The sequence below is a fragment of the Puntigrus tetrazona genome, chromosome 17, assembly GCF_018831695.1.
Source record: "Puntigrus tetrazona isolate hp1 chromosome 17, ASM1883169v1, whole genome shotgun sequence".
Taxonomy (NCBI): Eukaryota; Metazoa; Chordata; class Actinopteri; order Cypriniformes; family Cyprinidae; genus Puntigrus; species Puntigrus tetrazona.
In genome coordinates, this window is record NC_056715.1 from 19,944,800 (window position 1) to 19,967,197 (window position 22,398).

Sequence of the window (22,398 nt, forward strand, 5' to 3'; positions counted from 1 at the left end):
CTGTAAAATGATTAAAGCATCCCCAAAGCTGTTTCATGATATGACAGGTTTTCTGGGAAACCCTGTCTTCCTCAGTTCAATACAGCGATGGTGGCTAGGAACTGATATTAATTAACGTAATTTTCCTTCCTTCCTACCTACAAAATAGCTTTATGGTGATAATTCAGTGTTCTCAAACCATATCTCCCATAACTTTATTTTGATCCTTGCGTTTTCTAAAAGCTTTTTCTTCAGCCCTCGCAGAATGCTTAAATGTCACACTCAATGCGTTTTTTTTTTTCAGCTGATGCTTCATTTACCTCACTGCTGGCTAGTCTTCTACATACATCCATTCAAGAGCAAAAAATAATACATGCCTGCTGGTTAAACGGTCACCGTGAAAAGGGAGACTGCTGCATTAGTGGTTGTCTTTAATATTTTCCTCTATCGAGTTGTGAAGATTCGAACTTTACGTTTGTTGCCAAATTGTCTCTTTGCCTGATGCTTGAGTTTGAGTTCTTCTCTGAAATCATAGTCGATGAGGCCTTGGTTCTCCTCGCAAAGCTTACTGTAGGCGTCTGCTAAAGCCCTGAATTCAGAAATAGAGATCTCTGTGGGCCGCAGTGTGGGATCCACATCAGCACTGCGCAGCAACTCTTCCGTCAGTTCTTGACGCTGAGACTCTGGGAACAGCATCCTGCAGCAAAGAAAAAAAACAGTCATCACACGCTGACACGACGAGTTAACGTACCACACTAGAGAAGAGGCATGGAAGTGACGTTATATGGTCTGTGCGGATGTTCGCTTAGCGCTTGTCAAGCTAGAAACGCAGCGACACGTGCAGTTCATGTTGCTGGTGAAATTACAGATGTTCTCCCTCACTTCAGTGACACTAATTGTCAAGCTCCTTCCCAAATTCCAGCTCCTGAAGGGCAACTTCCTGTAGCACTGCGCTTCAACTAGCCCCAACACATCTGGCTGGAAGCTTCCAGTAACCCCGACGCTTTGCTTCAGCTTCAGTTCTGTTTAATTATGATGAAGGACGGTGGCCTTTCAGGAGCGGGAGTGCAATAATTTGAATGTGTGTATTTAATGTTTTGCTGGAGAACGCTCAACACCAGTTGTGCGTACTGTACTTCGTATCTCTGTATCCACCCTGACTAAAATCCAGGAGAACAGAGGTAAACAGAGAGGAAAAGTAGTGTGCAGAATGCAGAATGCTTACTCGAGCCCTCTGTGGCAGTACTTCCTCCGGAACTGGAAGGCGTTCCTGACAATCCTCTCGACCAGCTTGAAGGGCTGCTGGATCTGGGGCTGAGCCAGCGGAGTGAAGTGCACCACCCCCACATCCACCTACGCACACGAGATGAAAACACACACACACACACACACACAGACAACAGTGTTACAGTCAGACCTGGATACCATTTTCACAAGCTACTCCCACTCGAATGAGGGGGAGAAACGGAATGGAAACTAGCACGAGAGAGGGATGCGAGTGAAGAAAAGCAGAGGGTTGTGAGGAGGCGGTGGGTGACGCTGCATGATGACAAGCCAGTTCCGGTTGCTACAGTAACACCTGTTTGAAGGAGCATCAAAACAAGCCTCTTCAAATGTGAATAGTAAGTCGCTTGTTACACTGTTGCTTCCTAAATGTTCTTCTAACCTGAGTCTGGTGATGACGTGGGGGATGCTTCCCTGGTCTGCCGATAAGCAGTAAAGGACGGTGTTTCTTTTCATTATGCAAAATCGACACAGACGTCTGCTGTGCTCACCAAAAAAACGTTTCTCTCGTGTAATTGTAGAGAGAGGCGTTATTTTTCTAGCTCCAGAACCAGTTACCGACCTGCAGCAGAACTAATTGTTTATCTGTATTAATCCAGATTGTGGATTCTGGACTTAATCGATTAAGTAAAAGCTAAACATCTAGGGGAAATATAGTAGTAATACGCAGCATTAAATTCTAGAAATGTGATGGTGGTATGCCCCCGGAATGGAGTCGTGTGATAAAGATAACCGATACGGAGGTGATGAAGAGAAAATGCCCAATGGTTTGTCCTGCATTTCAGCAGCATGCCTTACTGCGATGTAAACCCAGCTGGTTGTGTCGCAGTCATGCAGGACTCTTGGCTTTCTAGACTTTGTCTAGATTCTTCCACTCATTTTAAATAAATTACGAGCAGGATACAAGGCTTTGAAGAGCCCTTCTGGTGTTTAGGGCTACAAAACAGCACTACACTGGAGATGACAGAGAAGGAAAGATGTGACGAGAGCTTTCAGAAAGCATCAACTCATCCGCCTCAGCTATGCAGAAGGAGAACCAACATTCAAGAAATCAATTTGGCCACCTGTCATTTACCCAGCTTTCAGAATGAGACACTCATCCTTTCCCTCTGCGAAGGTGTCTGAAATCTTGACCAGGTAGATTCGTCACAAAGAAACACTAAGCAATTTTTACAGCTCAGGATTTAGAAGCAACTGCATAGAGTTATATACACATTATACCCTCACTTTCCTTAAGTTATTTCAATAATAAGGTAATAAGGCAGTACACAAATGGTCTATATACACACATACATATATTGCAAAAACCGTCATTAATAACCTCCACACGTTACAAGTAAAACTCTATACAGCACCACTACACACTACATTCGCTCCCTGCTGTACTGTATATGGTCCTTTCTCATTTTACACCTGAGTGCAAGTGCTCCTTAATACAAAGGGTGAAATTTTAATTTGTCGTTTCTAATGGAGAATGATCAAATCGAGGTGGCAGTCCTCGGGCTATCTGAGTAACCATTATTTCCTTTACATAACTGCCAGTGAAAGAACGGAGTACACGGCTGGAAATGCATACAGTGAAGGAAAGGAGAAAATAGTCCCACAATGAGTATGGATACATTAATCATGACAGCACTTTCAAAAGACAACCGCTCTTACTTCACCTCAGATGAGGAAGCTGAAAAAGAGAATCTAACCAGCCCGGGCTGACAGGGCTTTAGCCAGTGAGGCTTGTTTTTACTGTAGGAATGGCTCGTCCTACGCTTTATGAACAGCCCAAGGCATTGATGGGAACCAAAGGAACTACTGATGTGCTTTGATATGAATTGATTCTCATTGAGACTCTCTCCAGCCTACTATATGGGACAATACAGACTCCCAATGTCTGGCAAATGCAAGGTATTCCTATTTTACTAAACAGTCTTCCCTGAAGACGCAAGGCGAGATGAAAATAAGAGGGCCAAATGAACATTGGCCCTATGTTTAAGAACTTGACGAATGCAAGGTATTCCTATTTTATTGAACAGTAAAGTCACAAGAAAAAGCACAGAGGCAATAAATCAAGGTAGTGTGGAAACCCATGCACTTCCTCTTGCACAGCAGAGAGTAATTTCCATTTATTATCATGAATTTAAACAGCCATTTCTGTAGCAGTTGCAGTAAGACCATTTTGACATCTGCATTACAGGCAAACAGCTACAGCAGGGTAATGAAATGTCTCCATCAGCAACTGTGAATAACAAATGGATCTCATCCTAAACAATAAAAAATGAACAGGAAAAAGAAACACACCCCCATCCCGTTTCTCAAGAAATGACAATTTCGATGTCCATCTCAAGCCTTTGCACATGATAGCTAGAGGTGATAAAATCAAGACACCATGCATATAATTGCTTTCTGAGTCTTCACACACACACATCCCCTATAGGCAAACCCTTACACATTGTTTATACATTTTTGCTAAAGCGCAATCCCAGCAGCAGCACTTAAAATGCATAAGGTGAGGACAACATGTTTAAACCCCACTAAAGTCCCAAATGCATTCAAATTAAGATCTCACTATGAGATATAAGAGTACAAGGCTACACGTAGCTCCGCCTGCGTAAAAGTATTGATTTTGACTTACAGCTCTGATTTTGATATTTTTTCGTTTTTTACAGACAGACTGACATACAGATAGATTCAGTTTCGTCCTTCTTTTGCCCTCTTTGTCATTTCTAAACCAATGCCATATAGCCACTCCCACCCTGCAGCGAGGAGAGGACGGATGGAGGACGGCAGGGTGGGGTGTGTAGGGGTTTATAGGGGCAGCAGCTGTGAGTTCATCCTCCTGCAGAGTGAATGTTCCTGCTCAGTGGCTAGTCATATTATGATTAGGGCGATAGTGGTGCATTGCCACTTTAGTGAAACTCCTCAATAGCAGGTGAAAGGGCCATGCCTTAGACCCCCCGATGAGGCCACTACTCACATAGCATGTGCCTTAACACAAACATACACACACACACACACACACACACACACATATGGGTAGTTGATGTATGAATAATAATACCCTATCAAAAAAAAAACAACAACAATGAAGATAAACTAAGTATGATTTTTTTTTCATGTTATTTGTGTGTTAAGTTTTTTTTCACACCATGGGACAGTCCAATTTTTCTTTGCTTAAATTTTATATATATATATATATATATATATATATATATATATATATATGTGTGTGTGTGTGTATATATATATATATATATATATATATATATATATATATATATATATATATATATATAATTTATTTTTATTATTATTATTATTTTTAATATATAATACATTTGATAAACAAAATGACAGAAGTATTGCTCCTCTAATAAATGCAACCATTTCATAATATTTCAAATCTTTTTAGGATAATTTCTTCTTTCTTTTGACTGGCAAACAAAGATGTTCAATAAGAATATGATTTATTCGTTACATTAACATACTTCAAATCCAAAACATGTCATATAATGCAGCTTAAATCAGATAAAACTGCATTAAAAACCTTTCAAAACGAATTAAATGAAGGATTACATGAAATCATTCTAAATCGACGTTAAATCGAATCAAATAACTAAGCAAGGACATTAGATCATAGACGGGTCTTGAATCGCTGTGAAAGCATACGGAGCAAACAACACAGACTTTCATGCGCGTGAAGTTGAGAGATCGCTGCTGCGTGACGTAGAGCATCATTCGTGCAGCTTTGAAAACAGCATCGTCGCTCCATCACCGATGTCCTCTAATATACCGCTGCTGCAGCTGAAGACACGGATAACATGAACGGATCGCCAACGACACAACTACGGGCGTTTATACTGCGTTTATGTATTTAGCAGCGTGTGTACGTACGTGTGTGTGTGTGTGTGTGTGCTCGGAAACCTGACGCGTCATAGCTCGCTCTGCACCAGCCGAGGTAAGGACAGGATTTCTGCATTCCGCTCCGTATTACAAACAAACCGTTCAGCCTCCACTATGAGTCATAACCTAAAAGATTTCTGTCACTGGTAAAAACTAGGGGGGGGAAGAAAACGTGCTGACAAGTTGTGCGCTCGTGCGTCTGAAACGATACTTTATTTCCTTTACCTGGCCGTACGGAAAACGGAATCTGACTCCAGATATCAGACATGGCAACAATGCGTGCGCTAAGAACTCAGTTCTCCAGCAGAGCTGTGGGTAGGAGGCAAGGCAGCAGTAAAAGCACAGTTAGGAACCTGCTTCCTCATCATCCTGTGTGCACACTTCTCTTTGTTCCCAGCGCGCTGGGGGAGGAGGAGGACACTCGTTTAATTCTCTCACTTATTTCCTCAGGCAGGCGGCGGTGCTGAGGAGTCTCTGCCGTCGCAGTTGCAGCCGAAGGAGAGGGGACGAGGCAAGCTCGTGTGAATGTTGGCCGAGTTCAGGAACGCGGCAGGATGGCGTCCACGGGCACGCAGATCTTCGCCTTCGTGCTGGCATTGCTAGGCATCCTAGGTGCCACGGTGGCCACGTTGCTGCCCAACTGGAAGGTTAGCGCGGACGTTGGCTCTAACATCATCACTGCCATCTCGCAGATGCAGGGGCTGTGGATGGACTGCACCTGGTACAGCACTGGCATGTTCAGCTGTACGCTGAAGTACTCCGTGCTGGCTCTGCCCGCGTACCTCCAGACGGCACGCACCACTATGGTGCTCTCCTGCGTGCTGGCAGCGCTGGGATTGTGTTTGGCCTCTCTGGGTTTAAAGTGCACTCGCTGGGGCGGGGGACGGCGCGCTAAGCGTCACGCTGCCATGGCCGCCGGCACTTGCTTTCTGGCCTCTGGCTTTCTCTGCCTTGTTCCTGCCTCCTGGTACACAAACGAGGTTATTGTCAGTTTCCTGGACGCAAATGTGCCAGAAAGCAACAAGTTCGAGCCGGGCGGCGCCGTCTACGTAGCCTTCGTCTCGTCTGGTTTCCTTTTCGTGGGCGGATCCATTTTCTGTCTGTCCTGCTCGGGGAAGAGACACGGCCCCCAGGATTTGATACTTCTGCCTCCGGACAAACTCCTCTTGCAGCAGCAGCAGCAATTGCTCCAGCAGCAACAGCAACAGGACCAGCTCCAGCACCAGTACTGCTCTCTCTCCCCGCTGGACAACAAGACTGGCTACAGCCTGCAGGACTATGTATAGGGGACCGAGACGAGTGCAATGCACTGCCACTCGACCTCTAGGCTCTCGTGATTACAACACGAAAGGGCGAGAGGGACTGCAACTTTGAAGCATTTCCCTTATCGTTTGTCGTCTCTTCTCTTTTTAAGATCAGCAAGCACAAAACGGTGGAAGTATTCCCTAAGCGACGCGTCTACGAACAGATGGATCGTGAATACTGAGGAGCGAGTGGCAGCAAGACTGAGCAAGGCGATATATAAATGCACATATCCAGCATCCTAGTAAATCGTATTAAAGTGTTCCTCTGGGACCGGATTAGCAACGAGGGAATGTTTCTGCTACTTTAAATCCTACCCCCCTTCCCAAAGATCTGAACTCAGAAGCAATCGTTTAGCTGCTAACAATCGCTTGGTAACCTCTGTTTAAGTAAGATGGCAATATGTCTCTAAGAGGCAACAGTATGGGAGAGCCCTTGTTTGGGAGATTCTTTGCTTTGCTTTCTGTTTGAGTAATGGTTGTGTTAATGAAATCTCTTGTCTTATTTTGGTAGCTGATAGGATGATTGATATTCTGCCTAAGCATGCTTTCTGGAGCCTGTGCATAATGCAGTGGAATGCCTGATGTAGACTGAATTGTAGCCATATAGCCTGTGCCTAAAGAGCTGTAGTACATAAACCGCTGAAACTGTTTGGAGAGAAGTAGGAGGAGAGAGTGTACAGGGGTCGCTGGGTCAGGCATGTATGGGAAATCCATATCGAGGCTGAGAGGACACTGCCCCTTCTTACGTCAAATGGATGGTGTAACGTTCTGCTGTTCAACACTTTTCGCATCTTGCCCCAAACATTTTGCTCTTTCGCACACACACTCATCATGCTGCATGTGTGCTTTTTACTCGTGCTGCTACACTCACTGCCATGGAAACGGGATTCTACACCCAAATACGTGTATTGTCTAGGGTCGTGTCTCTCTGCACACTCAGAGGAGGGTGGTCCTGTCTGCGACAAGCTGGAGACTGTCATAAATCACTCCAGCTAACAGCAGAGGATCGGTGTCTAGAGACCCAGCCTCTGCTCTCAGATGGGAGGGTCCATACCCTGCTGACCACCTCCGAGCTTGAGAATACGATCAGCAGACAATGTACGTGTTAAACAGACATAACATCAACAAAGACGAGATTGAGTTTCAGTAACTGGCAGCGTTTTTATGGAGGCATGTGGCACCTGATAAGGCTGCAATCTGTTTGGGTCCACTCTCACAGGAAGTGGTTCTTTGCCAAATGACTTTCCTTTTTTCCCAATTTGAATAAGCAGCCACATTCATCTAGAAATGCATCAAGCAGTGTGTCTGCTGACAGATTGTCACCTACAGTGGGCTTCTTATGTCATCTTAAAGGAATATTTCAGGTTATTCATGGCCATCCATCTGTGGCACTCTGTCGATTGTGAGAAAAAGGGAAAGTTAAACATTTAAAGTGTTATTTATGGTGCTTCACCCACAGGATGGTTAACACTTTGTCATCATTTACTCACCCTCAAGTTGTTCCAAGATGGTATGCGTTTGAACTTGGTTATCAACATTCTTTAAAACATTTTCTTTTGAGTTCACACAAGTTTCAAACCAATAAATGATGGCAAAATGGATACTTTTTTTCGAGTCCCTTTAAATGCATTGCAATGATGCAATTTTACATGGATTAAAGGTGCAGTATGTAATGGGGTACTGCAATTTTGTCCGGGAATCTGCCCAAAACACACATTTCACAGTAGAATTACTGGCTACAGCATGTTACGTAACATGTTTCCTAAATGTCTTAGGAAACATGGACTTTCTGTTTCTGTTAAACAGACAACATGTCACAAATACTGGCCATAAAGGTTTTACTATTTATTAAAGTAGAAGAAACTTCATTTTCTACCTCCCTCAGTACTCTTCATCCCGGAGCGCTTATTGATGTTGCCTCTGACAGCCAGAACAGCTGCATGTCATGTGCAAATTTGCCAATGCATGTACACACAAACACCCCCTCATAAGCATGCCCCCTCCCCTGCATATATAACTTGTGCCAAGAGTCGACTAAGTGTGTGTTGTGCTTGGATGCAGCCATGCGTTTCTGTGCTGCTGAAGGGAGGAATGCAATTTCAGTGTTGTTCTGCTCTGGCAAAAAAGAGCTTTGGCAGTGATGGATAGCACAGCGCATTCTTCCTCTCAAGCAGATTCCCACAAGCGAGCAGATGGCTGGGCCCAGCTCGCCCCCTGCAGGCGGCGGCGGGCATGCTGCGTGGGCACAGCCGGGTTTTGCGCTGCCCCTCTAGGGCAGATTACGCACTCCTCAGCAGACCATGCCAACTCTGGACATTAACGACTGCCCGTGCACCATTACCGAATGCAATAAGCACTCCTCCTACCTCCAAAAGTAACGATGCACTGAAATGTTACAATTGTGAATGTGCCAAACTCATGACTACTTTGCAAATGTATGTACAGGTGTACTGTTCTGTTTGCCAAATGCAAGATGATTTAAAGTTTTCGAAAGACTGTCATCTGTACTGAGAGATGATTTATAAATGTTATAAATCGAACATTGTCAACTAAAACGTAAACTATTCTTGAATTCCAAAGCACAATGATTCTAGGATCACAGGCAGTTCTAGGGTAGGCTTGAAAGGGCAGAGATGACTCTAAATTGCGCTTTGGGATTTCATATTCATCAAAGCTCTGCAAAGATTGCATATATATCGTTATTAATTTACAGAGATCACTGTTCGACACCCAAGCATGTTCACAGCGAATCTTCTTTATAAGAAGACAAACATTTACACCTTTAATTGTGTAACCTCAATTGAAAGCAATTTATTTTTTTTGTTAGCTCAACGTGGTAAAAGATGCACTGATACGAAGATGATTACCTGTAGATAGTATTGCCAGAAGAGGTTTTGTAATTATAAAAGCAAACTATTGATATATTGTTATGGTGCAGCTTGTTTATTAGCACGCTATAGAAAGAAAAAAAAGTTTCATATGACCCAGACGAAACAAACAGGCCCTCATTTTTGTTCAGTGGCCAATTTAATTATTTCTCACTGGATAAATGCAGCTGATATTTTGGTGGATGCTTCTGCACCTTCTTAATTTTGCAGAGGATAATGTTCAAATATTTCTGTACTGTTCTCTCAGTGTGCTTGTGCAAGTAGTTATATTTTTATTAATAAAAATTGGTGTAAAGTAGTATGTTCTTAAAAACAACTTAAGTCTTATTTTAATTCATTTGTGCTGTATTGTTCATTTGAGGAACAAATGGCAAAAATCTGAATTGAAAACACAGCTACAGTTCCATTTACTGTATTTTTAGTTAACATTAAAAATGGAAAAATAAAATCTTTCATTCATTCGTGTCCTAGAAGACCACTGAAAGAGGTCATTATAAGAGGTGTTTACCCAATTTCTTCATTCAAGGATGATGCATTTAAATGACAAAGCACATTTGCATACACCATAGTAGTACATATGAATTACACTATTACTACTAGTAGCAGATGTGGCTGTTTTTTTATATAAAATGCTTAAATGATTTACTATCCATTATGATTTGATGTATGCACTGATCATAGTGCCACAGACCATTAAACACTGCAGGCTTGGTCCTGTAGGTGAATTTTTTAGGTCATCTTAATATGGTTTAATACATGTTGTACATAGTGATGAGAAGAACCCCCAGCTACTGCATTACATCACACAAAGGCAAAATAACGCATTACATGTCTTCATGCAAGGTAAAGCATTTCAGTAACACCAGCGACCATCGATCAGTTAGTACTAGCACCCTCACTGCAAGCATTACTATTATTATTATTATGATTTGCTTTTAGAGGCAGTGTGTTATTTTTGTAATATGAGCAGCATGGAAGATGATTGTCAGACACTGTAGTTGACCTTGCCCTTCTGGAAACACTTCTGGGTCTGTACACACACTCAGTACCGTGAGCACAATGAAATGATGATACTGCTCTTGTTTGGTGCATTGTGAACTGCTGAGACAGGCAGTATAGAATGCCAAGATAAAACAGCCTGCACGAAAACTATTTTTCTTTTGCTTTTAAATGTGTAAATAAAAGATTACTGGAGTATGTTTTAGAAAAATACTATTTCAGTCAATTAACTTGTGTTACTCGGAATTTGTGAAATTTACTAGCGATTTCAGAGCGAAATTTTGTGTTTAAAAGTAAATACTACGCTTCTTTCGGTGACGGTTTTACTGTATTTTGTCATTAAATTTAAATACTTTGTGCATTTAAGCATCACACACAGAGGAGAATAATTATTATAAGTAAATATGTGGGAGGAGCCCAACATAAAATAATGCTGTTGTAATAGACTGCATAACAGCAGTTAATAATCAAATCTTACAGTTGATTTAAAAAACATTTGCCAGATCTCTTAAATATCTTCATTGAAAACTGAACAGCTTTGGTCAAAATACAAAGCATTCATATTAAAATGGGATATTTTTAGATATGTAATCCAAATATATTGGCTGTGGGCTTTCTGCGACATTGAAATAACCTTCTTTTACTCCTGATACCTCATTTGACCCCATTTATTAAAATGGAGCACTACTTATACCAAATTTGACCCCATTATTCACTCTATGAGGTTTCATTTTTCGGTGATGGTCCCATGGTGCTACAGTCAATGGAGAAAAAGAGTTTAATGATCCTTAAAATGGACATAAAAAAAGCGACTGGCCTTGCTATGTAGTTGAAATTACACCTTTTTATGTCCAGGATATCATTTCAAAATAGCTTTTCAGGTTTTTTTTTCCTCTCTCCCTCTTATTTTAAGAAATGAGAAAATAATGCCAGAATACTGCTGTTGCAGAACAGCAAGTCTCTACTGGAATATATCTGGATATTTTTTAATAACATTGTGTGTGACCCACAACCATTTGCTGAAACATTCAAAAATGATAGCTGAAATATATCTGTGATCAAATTTAAGTAATGGGAATATTTGATAGGATAAACTTGTTATAAAAGAACTGAAATGGGATAATGGTTTTAGCAAAGCTCCTACACCTTTCACCAATTAACTGAATTACAAAAAAAAAAAAAAAAAAAAAAATGTAGTTAAAAACACAACTGCAGTTATCATATACTACAAATCCTCAAAGGATTCAAAACTATTTCTTTATGCCTTTTTCCACGTTTTCTTGCTCGGATGTCATCCACCCACATGTGTAGCTGTGTAGGATCGTCTCCTCAGAGATCGCAGAGGGACGGAGGTGCCATTGCCTCCATTACTCTTAATATCCAGACAAACATCTGCTTGAGGCACGCTTCACTCTCTCTACAGATCAATCTCTGTCGTGAGCTCATCCTCAAGCTGTCTCCCCATACTCACACTTTCTATCCTCTGTGTGTGGGAAGGACACTGCAGTAGCAGCTGGCTCCATGTCTGCCTCCGTACACGCATCAGCTCAAGGGACGGCAGCTCGTGAAACGCGTGGGGGCTTCGCTACTGAACCACTTTTTGCATCTGATGATCAAGACATTATAATTATTCATTCAGTCATTCCAAGGAATGCAATTGTCCTGTCTAACAGCAGACACGGTGTGGGCGATGACTCAAGTATTGCAGCTGAATAAGACATGCATGCTAGAAATCAGAACTTTAGTTTAAACGTGTCATAATTTAACATTTACTGTAGCAGTCACTGCGTGGGCAAGTGCTGGGGTTAAAGCCTTGTGATGCACCTGGTGGGGGTGTCAAGTGAGATCCGTGACAGAGGAGACCAGCGAGTGCAGCGAGGGCCTGAGGACATGCAATGCACAACCAATCACCGTGGACACAAGCCTTCAAGGACAACCATAGTCACTCAATGTGACAGAACAAGGTGCCTCGCAGCGTCCACACAAGACTGCCAGACATAAAAAAGCCACATTAAAAAAAAAAAAAAAAAAAAAACACAGCCCTAGTGGCATGCCAATATCAGCTAATGCTCTGATTATAAATAGAACAACTCCATCCTGTTCTGAAATGCTGCGCTAATTCTCTCTGACCTTACAGAGGGGTTCTGCAGGGAAATGAAACGTGGCAAATCTAATAATTCAAGCCATAGTGTGAATGTAGTGCAGAGCAATTCAGGACTCTTCTCTAAATACAGTGAATGAGCTACTGCTAATTACCAGCTGCACAATATTCAGTTCTCTAATCCAGTTAATTTGACAAGAGCATAACAGGAGGCTGTGTATTATACAGCATGTGTGGCAACTTACTCCCAGACGCATCTTCTCTCTAAACCTTGATAAATCCTATTAACTTTGCACAGTGTTCGTGTGCTGTGATCTCTGGACCAATTCACACAGACTTATTTCATATAGTTTTACTGGTACTGTGTTTTGGATGACGTGAGATACAGGTAAAACTACACTCAAAAAAAAAAAAAAGCATTTTATTTAAAAAATTTAAGTATGACTACAGGTCCTGTACCATGAAGTTAGATGAAACAAACTTAGAGTTACATGATTGGTTACAAAACCAGACCAACCCAATTAGACTCACATGGTTACAAATTAACTTTAAAACAAATGCTGTCATATGGTAAATCACATGCAAAATAAGCTTTATTTTCATATATATATATATATATATATATATATATATATATATATATATATATATATATATATATATATATATATATATATATAAATACATACTCCTTTTTTTTATTTAATTTAAATAATTTTATGTCCATAAAGCACATTAAATGTAAGTAAAGTCTCTACTAGGTTAAGGTTTTAGATACGTTTTGAAGAATAAAATGTTGGAATTGGTTTGAAACCAACATTGTCATTCAGTGTAACAGTATTTATGTAAAAATTCAAACAATAAGCTTATTCTGTCTTGTACATATTAAAATATATAGAAGAATGAGGGAGCGATATTATATTTTATGTTTTAATTAGTAAAACATTCTTGCTGACAAATGGTCACCTTTACCTGCACTTTATTATTAGGTACACCTGTCCAACTGCTCGTTAACACAAATTTATAATCAGCCAATCACATGGCAGCAACTCAATACATTCAGGCATGTAAACATGGTCAAGACGATCTTCTGCAGTTCAAACCGTAAATCAGAATGGGAAAGAAAGGTGATTTAAGTGACTTTGAACGTGGCATGGTTGTTGGTGCCAGACGTGCTGGTCTGAGTATTTCAGAAACTGCTGATTTACTGGGATTTTCACGCACCATCTCTAGGGTTTACAGAGAACGGTCCGAAAAGAGAAAATATCCAGTGAGCGGCAGTTCTGTGGGCGCAAATGTCTTGTTGATGCCAGAGGTCAGAGGAGAATGGCCAGGCTGGTTCAAGCTGACAGAAAGGCAACAGTAACTCAAATAACCACTCGTTACAACCGAGGTATGCAGAAGAGCATCTCTGAATGCACAACACGCCAAACCTTGAGGCGGATTGGCTACCACCTCAGCAGAAGACCGGGTGCCACTCCTGTCAGCTAAGAACAGGAAACTGAGGGTACAATTGCACAGGCTCACCAAAATTAGACAACAGAAGATTGGAAAAACGTTGCCTTGTATCAACGGTTCAGGCTGGTGGTGGTGTAATGGTGTGGTGTGCCAAGAGCAATGATGTTCTTGGCACACTTTGGGCCCAATAGTACCAACTGAGCATCGTGTTAACGCCATCCATTTATGACCACAGTGTACCCATCAACGCGCCATGTCATAAAGCGCAAATCATCTCAGACTTGTTTCTTGAACATGACAATGAGTTCACTGTACTCAAATGGCTCTCCACAGTCACCAGATCTCAATCCAGTAGATCTTTGGGATGTGGTGGAAGGGGAGATTCGCATCATGGATGTGCAGCCGACAAATCTGCAGCAACTGCGTGATGTTATCATGTCGATATGGACCAAAATGTTCTGAGGAATGTTTCCAGTGCCTTGTTCAAAAGGATTAAGGCAGTTCTGAAGGTAAAAGGGGGTCCAACCTGGTACTCGTAAGGTGTACCTAATGTGTATGATAGTGGCAAATTCTGAGAATGTAAAATTACAATTAGTATTCGAGGTGAAAGTAATTAGCCTTTTAATATGTCATAAATTGATTTTTGTTGTAAATATGTCTGACAAAACTGTGAACTGTGAAAACACTGAATGACATTTTGGCGGATGCTTTTTGTAAATCAGGAAAATGTATCATTTATTCTTTGCAATTAAACAGAAAACTTTTTCTTTTGTTGGGGGAAAAACAACTGAAATTTAACTTAACAGTATTATACTTATTGTATTTTTGCTTAAACCCTTTTTCGCCTTTGACCCATGTACATAGTTAGACACCCCTATTGAATTCCATGGTTTTGTGATAATATTATCAGGATATAATAAAAATTATCTGGTTCTTGTCAGTTCTTAAAATTTGAAAAATAGAACCTCAGGTAAACTACATCAGATGACATATCACACCGTGTCATCATTTATTTAACAAAATAAATAAAAAATGGAAAAGCTATAAATGACAAAGTTAGAACACCCTATGGATTAATTACCTGTAGTTCCACTTTTAGCAGCAATAACTTGAACCCACTCTTCTTTGTAACATGTCAAATGCAACTTTGCAAACCTAAACCACGCTGCAGTGTACTTGTCTTGAACTTTATCAACGTTAACTGAGGCCTGTTGGGATGAAGTTCTTGGGTTGTCTGCCATTTCTCTGAGCGTTACAGTCTGATCTTGAGGTGAATCTGCTGGGATGTACACTCCTGGCAAGGCTGGTGTTTTGAATGTCTTCCACTTGTGGATAATCTACCTCACTGTAAAATGATGGACTTCAAATTGTTTGGAAATGGCCATATTAGTCTTCTCAGATTAATAGCAGCAACAATTGCTTCTCTAAGGTCATTGCTGGTGTCTTACCTCCTTGTCATTGTGTTAACACACACCTGAACGGTCCAGACCAGCAAACTGCTAAAACTTACTTGCTGATGATTAATCAAAGCTGTTAGATTAATAATAGCTTAACTGCTGTTTACTCTTAAGTCCTATGTTACCACTGGGTGAACTTTGTCACACATGGCTTTTCCATTTTGGCCTTTTTTTGTTAAATAAATAATGAAATGCTGGTGCAACGTGATATGTTGTTGTTCATGTGAAGTTTTATTTTTCAAAATTTTTAGAACTGCGAAAATGTTTTATTATGTCCTGATATGGAAACCATGGAATTCAGTCCTAACTTTTCCACATGACTGTATACTTAAAATTAAACTGAGCATAATATTAATTACAAAATATAATAAACTAAGGTATAATTAAACAAATAGATAGACAGACAAAAAAACACTAAAAACACCTTTATTCCAATTATTTTAGTTTAAATGATATTTCATGTGCATCAAGAGAACCTAGTGTGACCAAGAGTGATTTCATCAGTCCCTAATTTGATTGGTAAACTAATCTAACGTTGAACTGGCTTTATGCCAGACACTCTAACTGGAATTACAAACAGTCATTTTTATATATAAAATGAATATTTACATGAACATTTTGTAAGTTAGCCGCTTACTGATCGTTATCAATCTGACAAATCAGTAGAATTTGCAAGGCATAAATATGGCTGTACATGAACAAATTTAAGATTTGCTGAGACACTGCTGAATCAAATGCAAAAGGGCAAGATGCTGATCCATGAACTTGCCTAAAACCTAGACCATTCTTATTGTTAATCCCGGAAAAACTACATCCTTTTGATACCAGGTTGACATTTAAGGTAGTATGCAGACTCCACAGCCAATACACACACACACACACACACAAACTAATGCTGATTTCAAAAGACGTGAGCAGTCCTCTCTAGGGTAAGCCTCTTCAACACAGATGGCATCCACACCACCACAGATCTGTGAAGCAAATAAACTGGCAAAGGCAAATTTGCAGTAATAAATGCTTTAACTAAAATCAAAAAGAATTCACTTCTTTAATGCAAGCATGAGGAGAACACATACATTTATCTGTCCCTATGGCCAGTGTAAACTAGATTTCGACATTTTTTTTTAATTACGAGATAGTCGTGCACATGGTGGTTGATCACTGGCCCAATGGCAAAAGATACGGCATGTGACTTTTTCTTCAGTCTGTTTGGCCAATTCAATTTTATTATTATTTGTTATTATTATATATAAAAATTAAGACCTTTTTAGATCTGAATGTCACACAATTTGATGTCATTCAAAACCACCACAGCACAAACCGAGAGCAGAGCAACACAAAGAAGCCGCGAGCCACTTCATTAGTCACTAAAACGCTAACTGCATGTTAAGTCCTACTCAAAGATAAGCGGTTATTTTTCATTTAACACTGATTATTATTTTGCCTTTCCACAAGATTAACGCCTTCCTGACATCAGACACCTGAAGACAAACACGAGCGATAACTAAATAGCATACAAATAGGTCTAAAGGTGAATTCCTCATTGAATTTCAGTCAACCAAAGAAAATTGATTTGTCCTCCAATACCACAGTGTTTGAAAAAAAAAAAAGATTTTCTTAAAAATGGAAGGAATTCGGTGGATGGAGAAACATCCTATCAGCACTCAGCCCTCAGATATCTTAGAAGTGTTAGCCTATGTTTTTTCAAAGAGTACAATTAAGCTTTTTCTCAGGAGTGTGTCTACAGTGCATCATCACTCTTGTACAATTTATATCTCGAGATGTTTCAGTAAGTTCTTGTGAGAAACCTCATGAAGCAGCATACTTCTTTCATCAGTTGTGTAAAAGCCTTGGTATGCAATGAAATAATCATCCGTGCCATTTAATCCAAGAGAATGAGCAATTCGTCCCACTTTCCTTTCTTCTCTTCTTCATTCCAAAGCACTCTGGCTGGATAAAATATTTACAGACAAGGGAACTTTGTGCGCAAGGTACTTTCTTTTATAGGACCTCTTATCTACAAACCCTTGGCATTCCCCAAAACTCAAAAATCCAGTGGAGTAAAACAGCGAGACTAAGGCTCTTATTTCCTTTACTGTACAAAAGAATGGCGCACCAAATGCCCTGTGGGCATCATTACACAGTAAGCGTCGCCATCTCTGATTCCATATCTAAGACAACATTGACTCTGTGCTCTTCTAATGAGCTAACACCCACATCCTTCCACATGAGCAGTCAAACACAGAGAGACACAGAAACATAAATGGCAGCAGAAGGGACTTACTTTAGGTTTTGGAACAAAGGCACATCCTGGGATGGTGAAACAGTTTTGACAGTGCAGAGATACTGAGCCATGACAGACAGGCGGCTGCGTTGACGGCTTCCTGTGCTGGCTGTTAACCTCTAGCAATTAAAGAGAGGACAATCTCTTTAAATTTTAAAATAATGCACTCAAATACTTACGTTTAATGTTGTTCTAGATGTAAAAAGGAACGTGAAAAGTTCTAACTTGTTACCTACCATCACACAATATTTTGTATTTGCTACATTGTGCCAAAACGTCTAAAAATGCTAAAAATAAACCGAACATAGCTTGTTTATCTACAGTTAAGGCTGAAAGACAAATAACAACTGAAAAAAGCACAATGAAATCTGAAAACCTATACTCACTCACTTAATCTAATAACATATTTCCTGTAAATTTAATTGTAAGATCTTATTACAGTTGCTGTTCATATAAAACATATTTTCTTGCATAGTGTGCAACATCAAATATTTGACGAAATTCATATTTGAAATTGACGTCTGTTAACTCTGGTTTGCAGGCCTTTATAAAGGACCAAAAGAAACTTCTAAACAATGAATAGGCTTTGTTGTGGTATTCACTCAGCTAGGGATTGTCTAGACAATGCTAGCATTTTTTATTACATTACCACAAGTGTATAAGGTTATAGCTTGTTGCTAACATGTTCCAGCCTGTTGTTTTATCAAAATATACATACTTCCTAACTATAAAAGGCAAAAACAAACAAGCAAACAAACAAAACAGCCCAAAAGCCCAAAGAGCAGTATTCATGAAAAGAGAAAAAAGTAACTGGATGACCTACTAGGCTACTTCTGGCAATAATCTAAAGTGCACATCCATTTAACACTTTATTATCTTATCAGGCCACGGAAATGGCAATGAATCTGTCACTGTTAGGTCACATGTCAATTACAACATGATGAATGCAGTACATGCATATTATATTTATTCTACATGCATTCATACCACATGCAAAGAACGCTTAATGATCTGTAAGTGTTTTAAGGTAAAAAGTTTTTTTGACCTTGCAACCAAACTACGAACCTTTCACTGCCCATAACAACTTTAAAACAAATTATTGCAAATGAAATATACCAGGGATATTGTTCAACTTACTTCAGCCACCTCTTTTTGGAAGGTCAGCGTAAGCCTTGTCCGTCCAAACGTAAAGCACCCAGTTCTGTTCGATATCTGCTCCAGCCACTTTATAATGAGAGGAGTCGACACACTAAAGGGCAGATTCCCAATGATGTGCAGGTTGGGGGGTACTGAAACACAAACACAACATTCATAAAGAACCTTTCGCGTTCTTCAACCGCTCACGTAACAATAGAGTACGCAAATGATGCACCAGCAGGCAGCTGACCTTTCCTAAGGTGGCCTTAGATCACCCAGAAAAGGCTGAATACTGGATGGCAGATATTAAGGCAAGGTGTCTTTAGCTTGTTTGTGTGTAAATATGACAGTGGCTGTAATAGGTTTTAAACAGAGGTCTGGGGGGTTGTGCAATGCTTGGCCAGGCCAGGTCGTGTCAGAAAAATAAGTCTTTACTTTACAAAGACAAAAAGGATAAGCAGCAAAGGCATTTGCCATTTGTGTTTTGCTCGTATTTGATCGCAGGGTGAAATAAAACATATCGCTCCATAGCAAAGTGCTAGTTATTTATCGAACTGTGTTTGAGATCACTTATAATGTTTACCATCTTCCCATGTCTTTGATAGGTGGGCTGGGAACCCACTTTCCAGTCCGTATGTGAGAATATCTCCATGTGCTATCCTCATTCTTCCAGGAGCAGCCTCAGACAAGAGCTGAACAAACAGAAGAAGACCCACATACTTCCATATACATGCTTACTCAGCCTAATTATACAATATAAAATTAGAAACAGAAACGCACACGTACACATACATAATTGTTCTGTTCCAGATTCATACCAAATGATCATAATTTATTGTTTTTTCCTTATTTAGATGTTATTTTTGTTCTCATGGTTATATGTACTCTACGCATGCATGTACCAAGAGCTCCTTAAAAACATAAATTCCTTGTGTGTTTGCGCAAACTTACAACAATATAACTTGCAAGTGCCTTGGTGACGGAGTGAAGTAACCTCTCACAGCAAGAACTGGCAAATCTTTCTCAGTCCATTAGGATGAGATGCGCTGAAAAGCAGCTTGATTTTGAGGTAATGGAATTTTAAAAGTTATTTTAAAATAACTTAAAATATTTTAAAATGTTAAAATATATTTAAACAACTTTTGGTTATATTTCACAGCAATATTTCACAATATTACTGCATCTTTAATGAACAAACGCAGCTTTGGTGAACATAAAATCTTTTTTTTTAAACCATAAAAAAAAACTTAATTATTTCAAACGTGTCCTATAGTGTTTCTTGGATATCAGGCACTAGTAGCTAAAAATATATGCTTTAAGGTAAAGCAGCTGTATCCACACAAACAGGTGTCCACAGATGCAAACTCCTCACTTTTGGTAAAAACCTAAACATTTACAGATCAAAATAGGTCATCTACTTAGATTTAGATCCAATGAGAAAGTATTTCTATGGCTTTTAGACCACTTTTTCAATGGTCAGTCAGAGGCGTTTTCTGTAGGTTAATCGGAAGAATCCTCTCTGAACTACCTTAATAGTTTTTCCATAAGTTTCTAGAGAGAAAAAAACATGACGTAAATAAGAGATTGTGCAGTTAGTTATTGATTTATCAAGGTATTTTATTGATTTATCAGGAGCTTTCTATATTACTATTCTAGAGCACAGTGCTAAAATGTGTTATAATCATTATTTTATAATAAATTCAAAATCATTAGCTTAAAACTAGGGACTAGAAATGCAACTGAGCTATTAAGTGATACTCTGTTGCCATCTACTGGATACAATGCTAATTTAATGTAATAATGCTATCTCAAAGGGTTTTTTTTTCTTTTTTTTGTCATTTCTATGAATGAAATGTGAATTTTTGCACAACTGTACAGTTAAAAATAACAAGGCTTTTAAATATTGTTTAAAAAACACTTATACAAAGTGTGTCTTTGTCATGTTTTTCACCCATGATGCATCCCTGGGTGTCATTTTAAAGTAACTGGGAATGGAATATAAGTGAAACTTCTTTTATACAGCGTTTCCCCTTTGCCACTGCCAATGCCAATATTTTAAAATATTTAAATATTTAAAAATGATAGTACAGTAAGTGGAATGAACACCTCTCAGAATAGTCAAATATTTAAAAAAACGTATTGCTCTATAGAACAGACTGATTTATTTGTGAACCTGTAATCCTGGAATAAAGCGCGTGTCCTTCTCCACCACTAATAAGTCTGCTGCTCCAGCTTTCAGAATAGACCTGGTGAGGCCCCCAGGTCCGGGTCCCACCTCACACACGTGCGCATTCTTCAGGTTTCCCGCCTGCCGGACAATCTTATCTGCAATCCACAATGATTTTGTTCACATTTTTGCACGCACATTACACAAACACACACAGGGCGCTACTTCGTTGAAACCCATGTAAACGACAGCTGGACCGACCTGTGAGTCTCATGTCTAGGAGGAAGTTCTGAGAAAGCTGTTTCTCTGCTTTCAGATTAAACAGTTTGATGATCTCCCTTAAGGTAGGCAGAGGAGGTAACCGAAAACAGGCCAGTTTCTGCGTGGCTGCCATCTCCCTTCAGCTAAAATCACAACTGAAAAACAAAAATATGCTTCAATTGCACGACTTGTCTTTTTAAATCTTTAAATGAATTAAAATAGAGCTCAGATTTTCAGAACAACCCCCGAACGCCTCGCTGCAAAGATACACTTTTAGTGCATGAGAAAAAAAATATTCCCAGTTATAAAAGATTTGAGCAGAGAGAGTGCAATAACACATGCCATTCACATTATTATTATTATTATTATGTTATATTATATTAGTCAAACACCACCACATATTGATATTAGGGTAACACCTTGTGGTTAACCTTCTGAACTGCAGAAACAAACTAGGTTATTTTCCTAGAATAACTGACATTTAAGCGTTAAAGGTAAAACGTATGGCGTGTGAAGGACTTTTCCCATTCATAAAATGATTGTGATTTAATTGTAAGATACAGTATATAATTGAGCAACGTAAATGTATATAAGTTGTAACAACAACCGCCCTTGAGCACTTAGATAAAGCAGTTAATAACAATATAATTGTGTTTAAGTTAAGACACACTTCCTCGGTGGAGAGATTTATAACAAAGTCTGTACATGTTCAAATAATTCCGTGAGCAGTGCAGACAGCGACATGCTAGCAAACGAGAATGCTTTCTTCTGTCTTGTTAACATATTTAATTCGCCTAGAAATGAGTTTTTATGACTTAACTTCTTACTCGAGCGCAAATTTAAACGACAGCTATGTTCAATAAGAACAAAACTGTTTTAGGCTAAAGGACGACACAAACAGGAAACACGTTTTCCTCACCAGCGCAGATGCCTTCCTACGGCGGAGGCGGTTACACCGACGCTGTGATTATTTCCTCCAATGCAGTGCTGGCAATGAACAGACTAACCAATCGCGTTCATAAGGGCGGGGACGTTTGGTGCCCTTGAAAATGCGTCGCTTGAACCACACACATTATAATAATTTGGAATTACAATAGTATAGAAACAATAAAATTATTATTATTTGATTTGATTCACAGATCAGGCGAGGTTTCAATTCTATTTTTAATACTTAGCTAAATATCC

The 22,398-nt window shown here is 39.6% G+C and overlaps 2 protein-coding genes across 4 annotated transcripts; one reads left to right on the top strand and one right to left on the bottom strand.

Moving 5' to 3' along the window:
- Positions 1–423: 423 nt before the first annotated feature.
- LOC122362030 (mitochondrial dimethyladenosine transferase 1-like) lies at positions 424–22,122 on the bottom strand. The gene is given in 9 exon segments (XM_043263275.1): positions 424–676; positions 1,205–1,332; positions 17,649–17,692; positions 17,695–17,767; positions 18,786–18,937; positions 19,369–19,477; positions 20,959–21,110; positions 21,214–21,368; positions 22,034–22,122. Coding segments are annotated over 8 exon segments (1,044 nt in total). The 5' UTR covers positions 21,347–21,368; positions 22,034–22,122.
- Positions 1,374–6,597, top strand: LOC122362271 (claudin-20-like). Of its 3 annotated transcripts, none has more exons than XM_043263655.1 (2): positions 1,374–1,601; positions 5,608–6,597. In XM_043263655.1, the coding sequence occupies exon 2, from the start codon at positions 5,712–5,714 to the stop codon at positions 6,441–6,443; it is 732 nt and encodes a 243-aa protein (XP_043119590.1). In that variant the 5' UTR covers positions 1,374–1,601; positions 5,608–5,711; the 3' UTR covers positions 6,444–6,597. The 3 variants fall into 3 exon arrangements, with proteins under 3 accessions (XP_043119590.1, XP_043119591.1, XP_043119592.1); XM_043263656.1 differs by lacking the exon at positions 1,374–1,601 and adding an exon at positions 4,842–5,212; XM_043263657.1 differs by lacking the exon at positions 1,374–1,601 and adding an exon at positions 5,230–5,472.
- Positions 22,123–22,398: the final 276 nt, after the last annotated feature.

Excerpts from the sequence above, each read along its gene's own strand:
- LOC122362271 (XM_043263655.1), top strand. The coding sequence starts at position 5,712 with ATGGCGTCCACGGGCACGCAGATCTTCGCCTTCGTGCTGGCATTGCTA.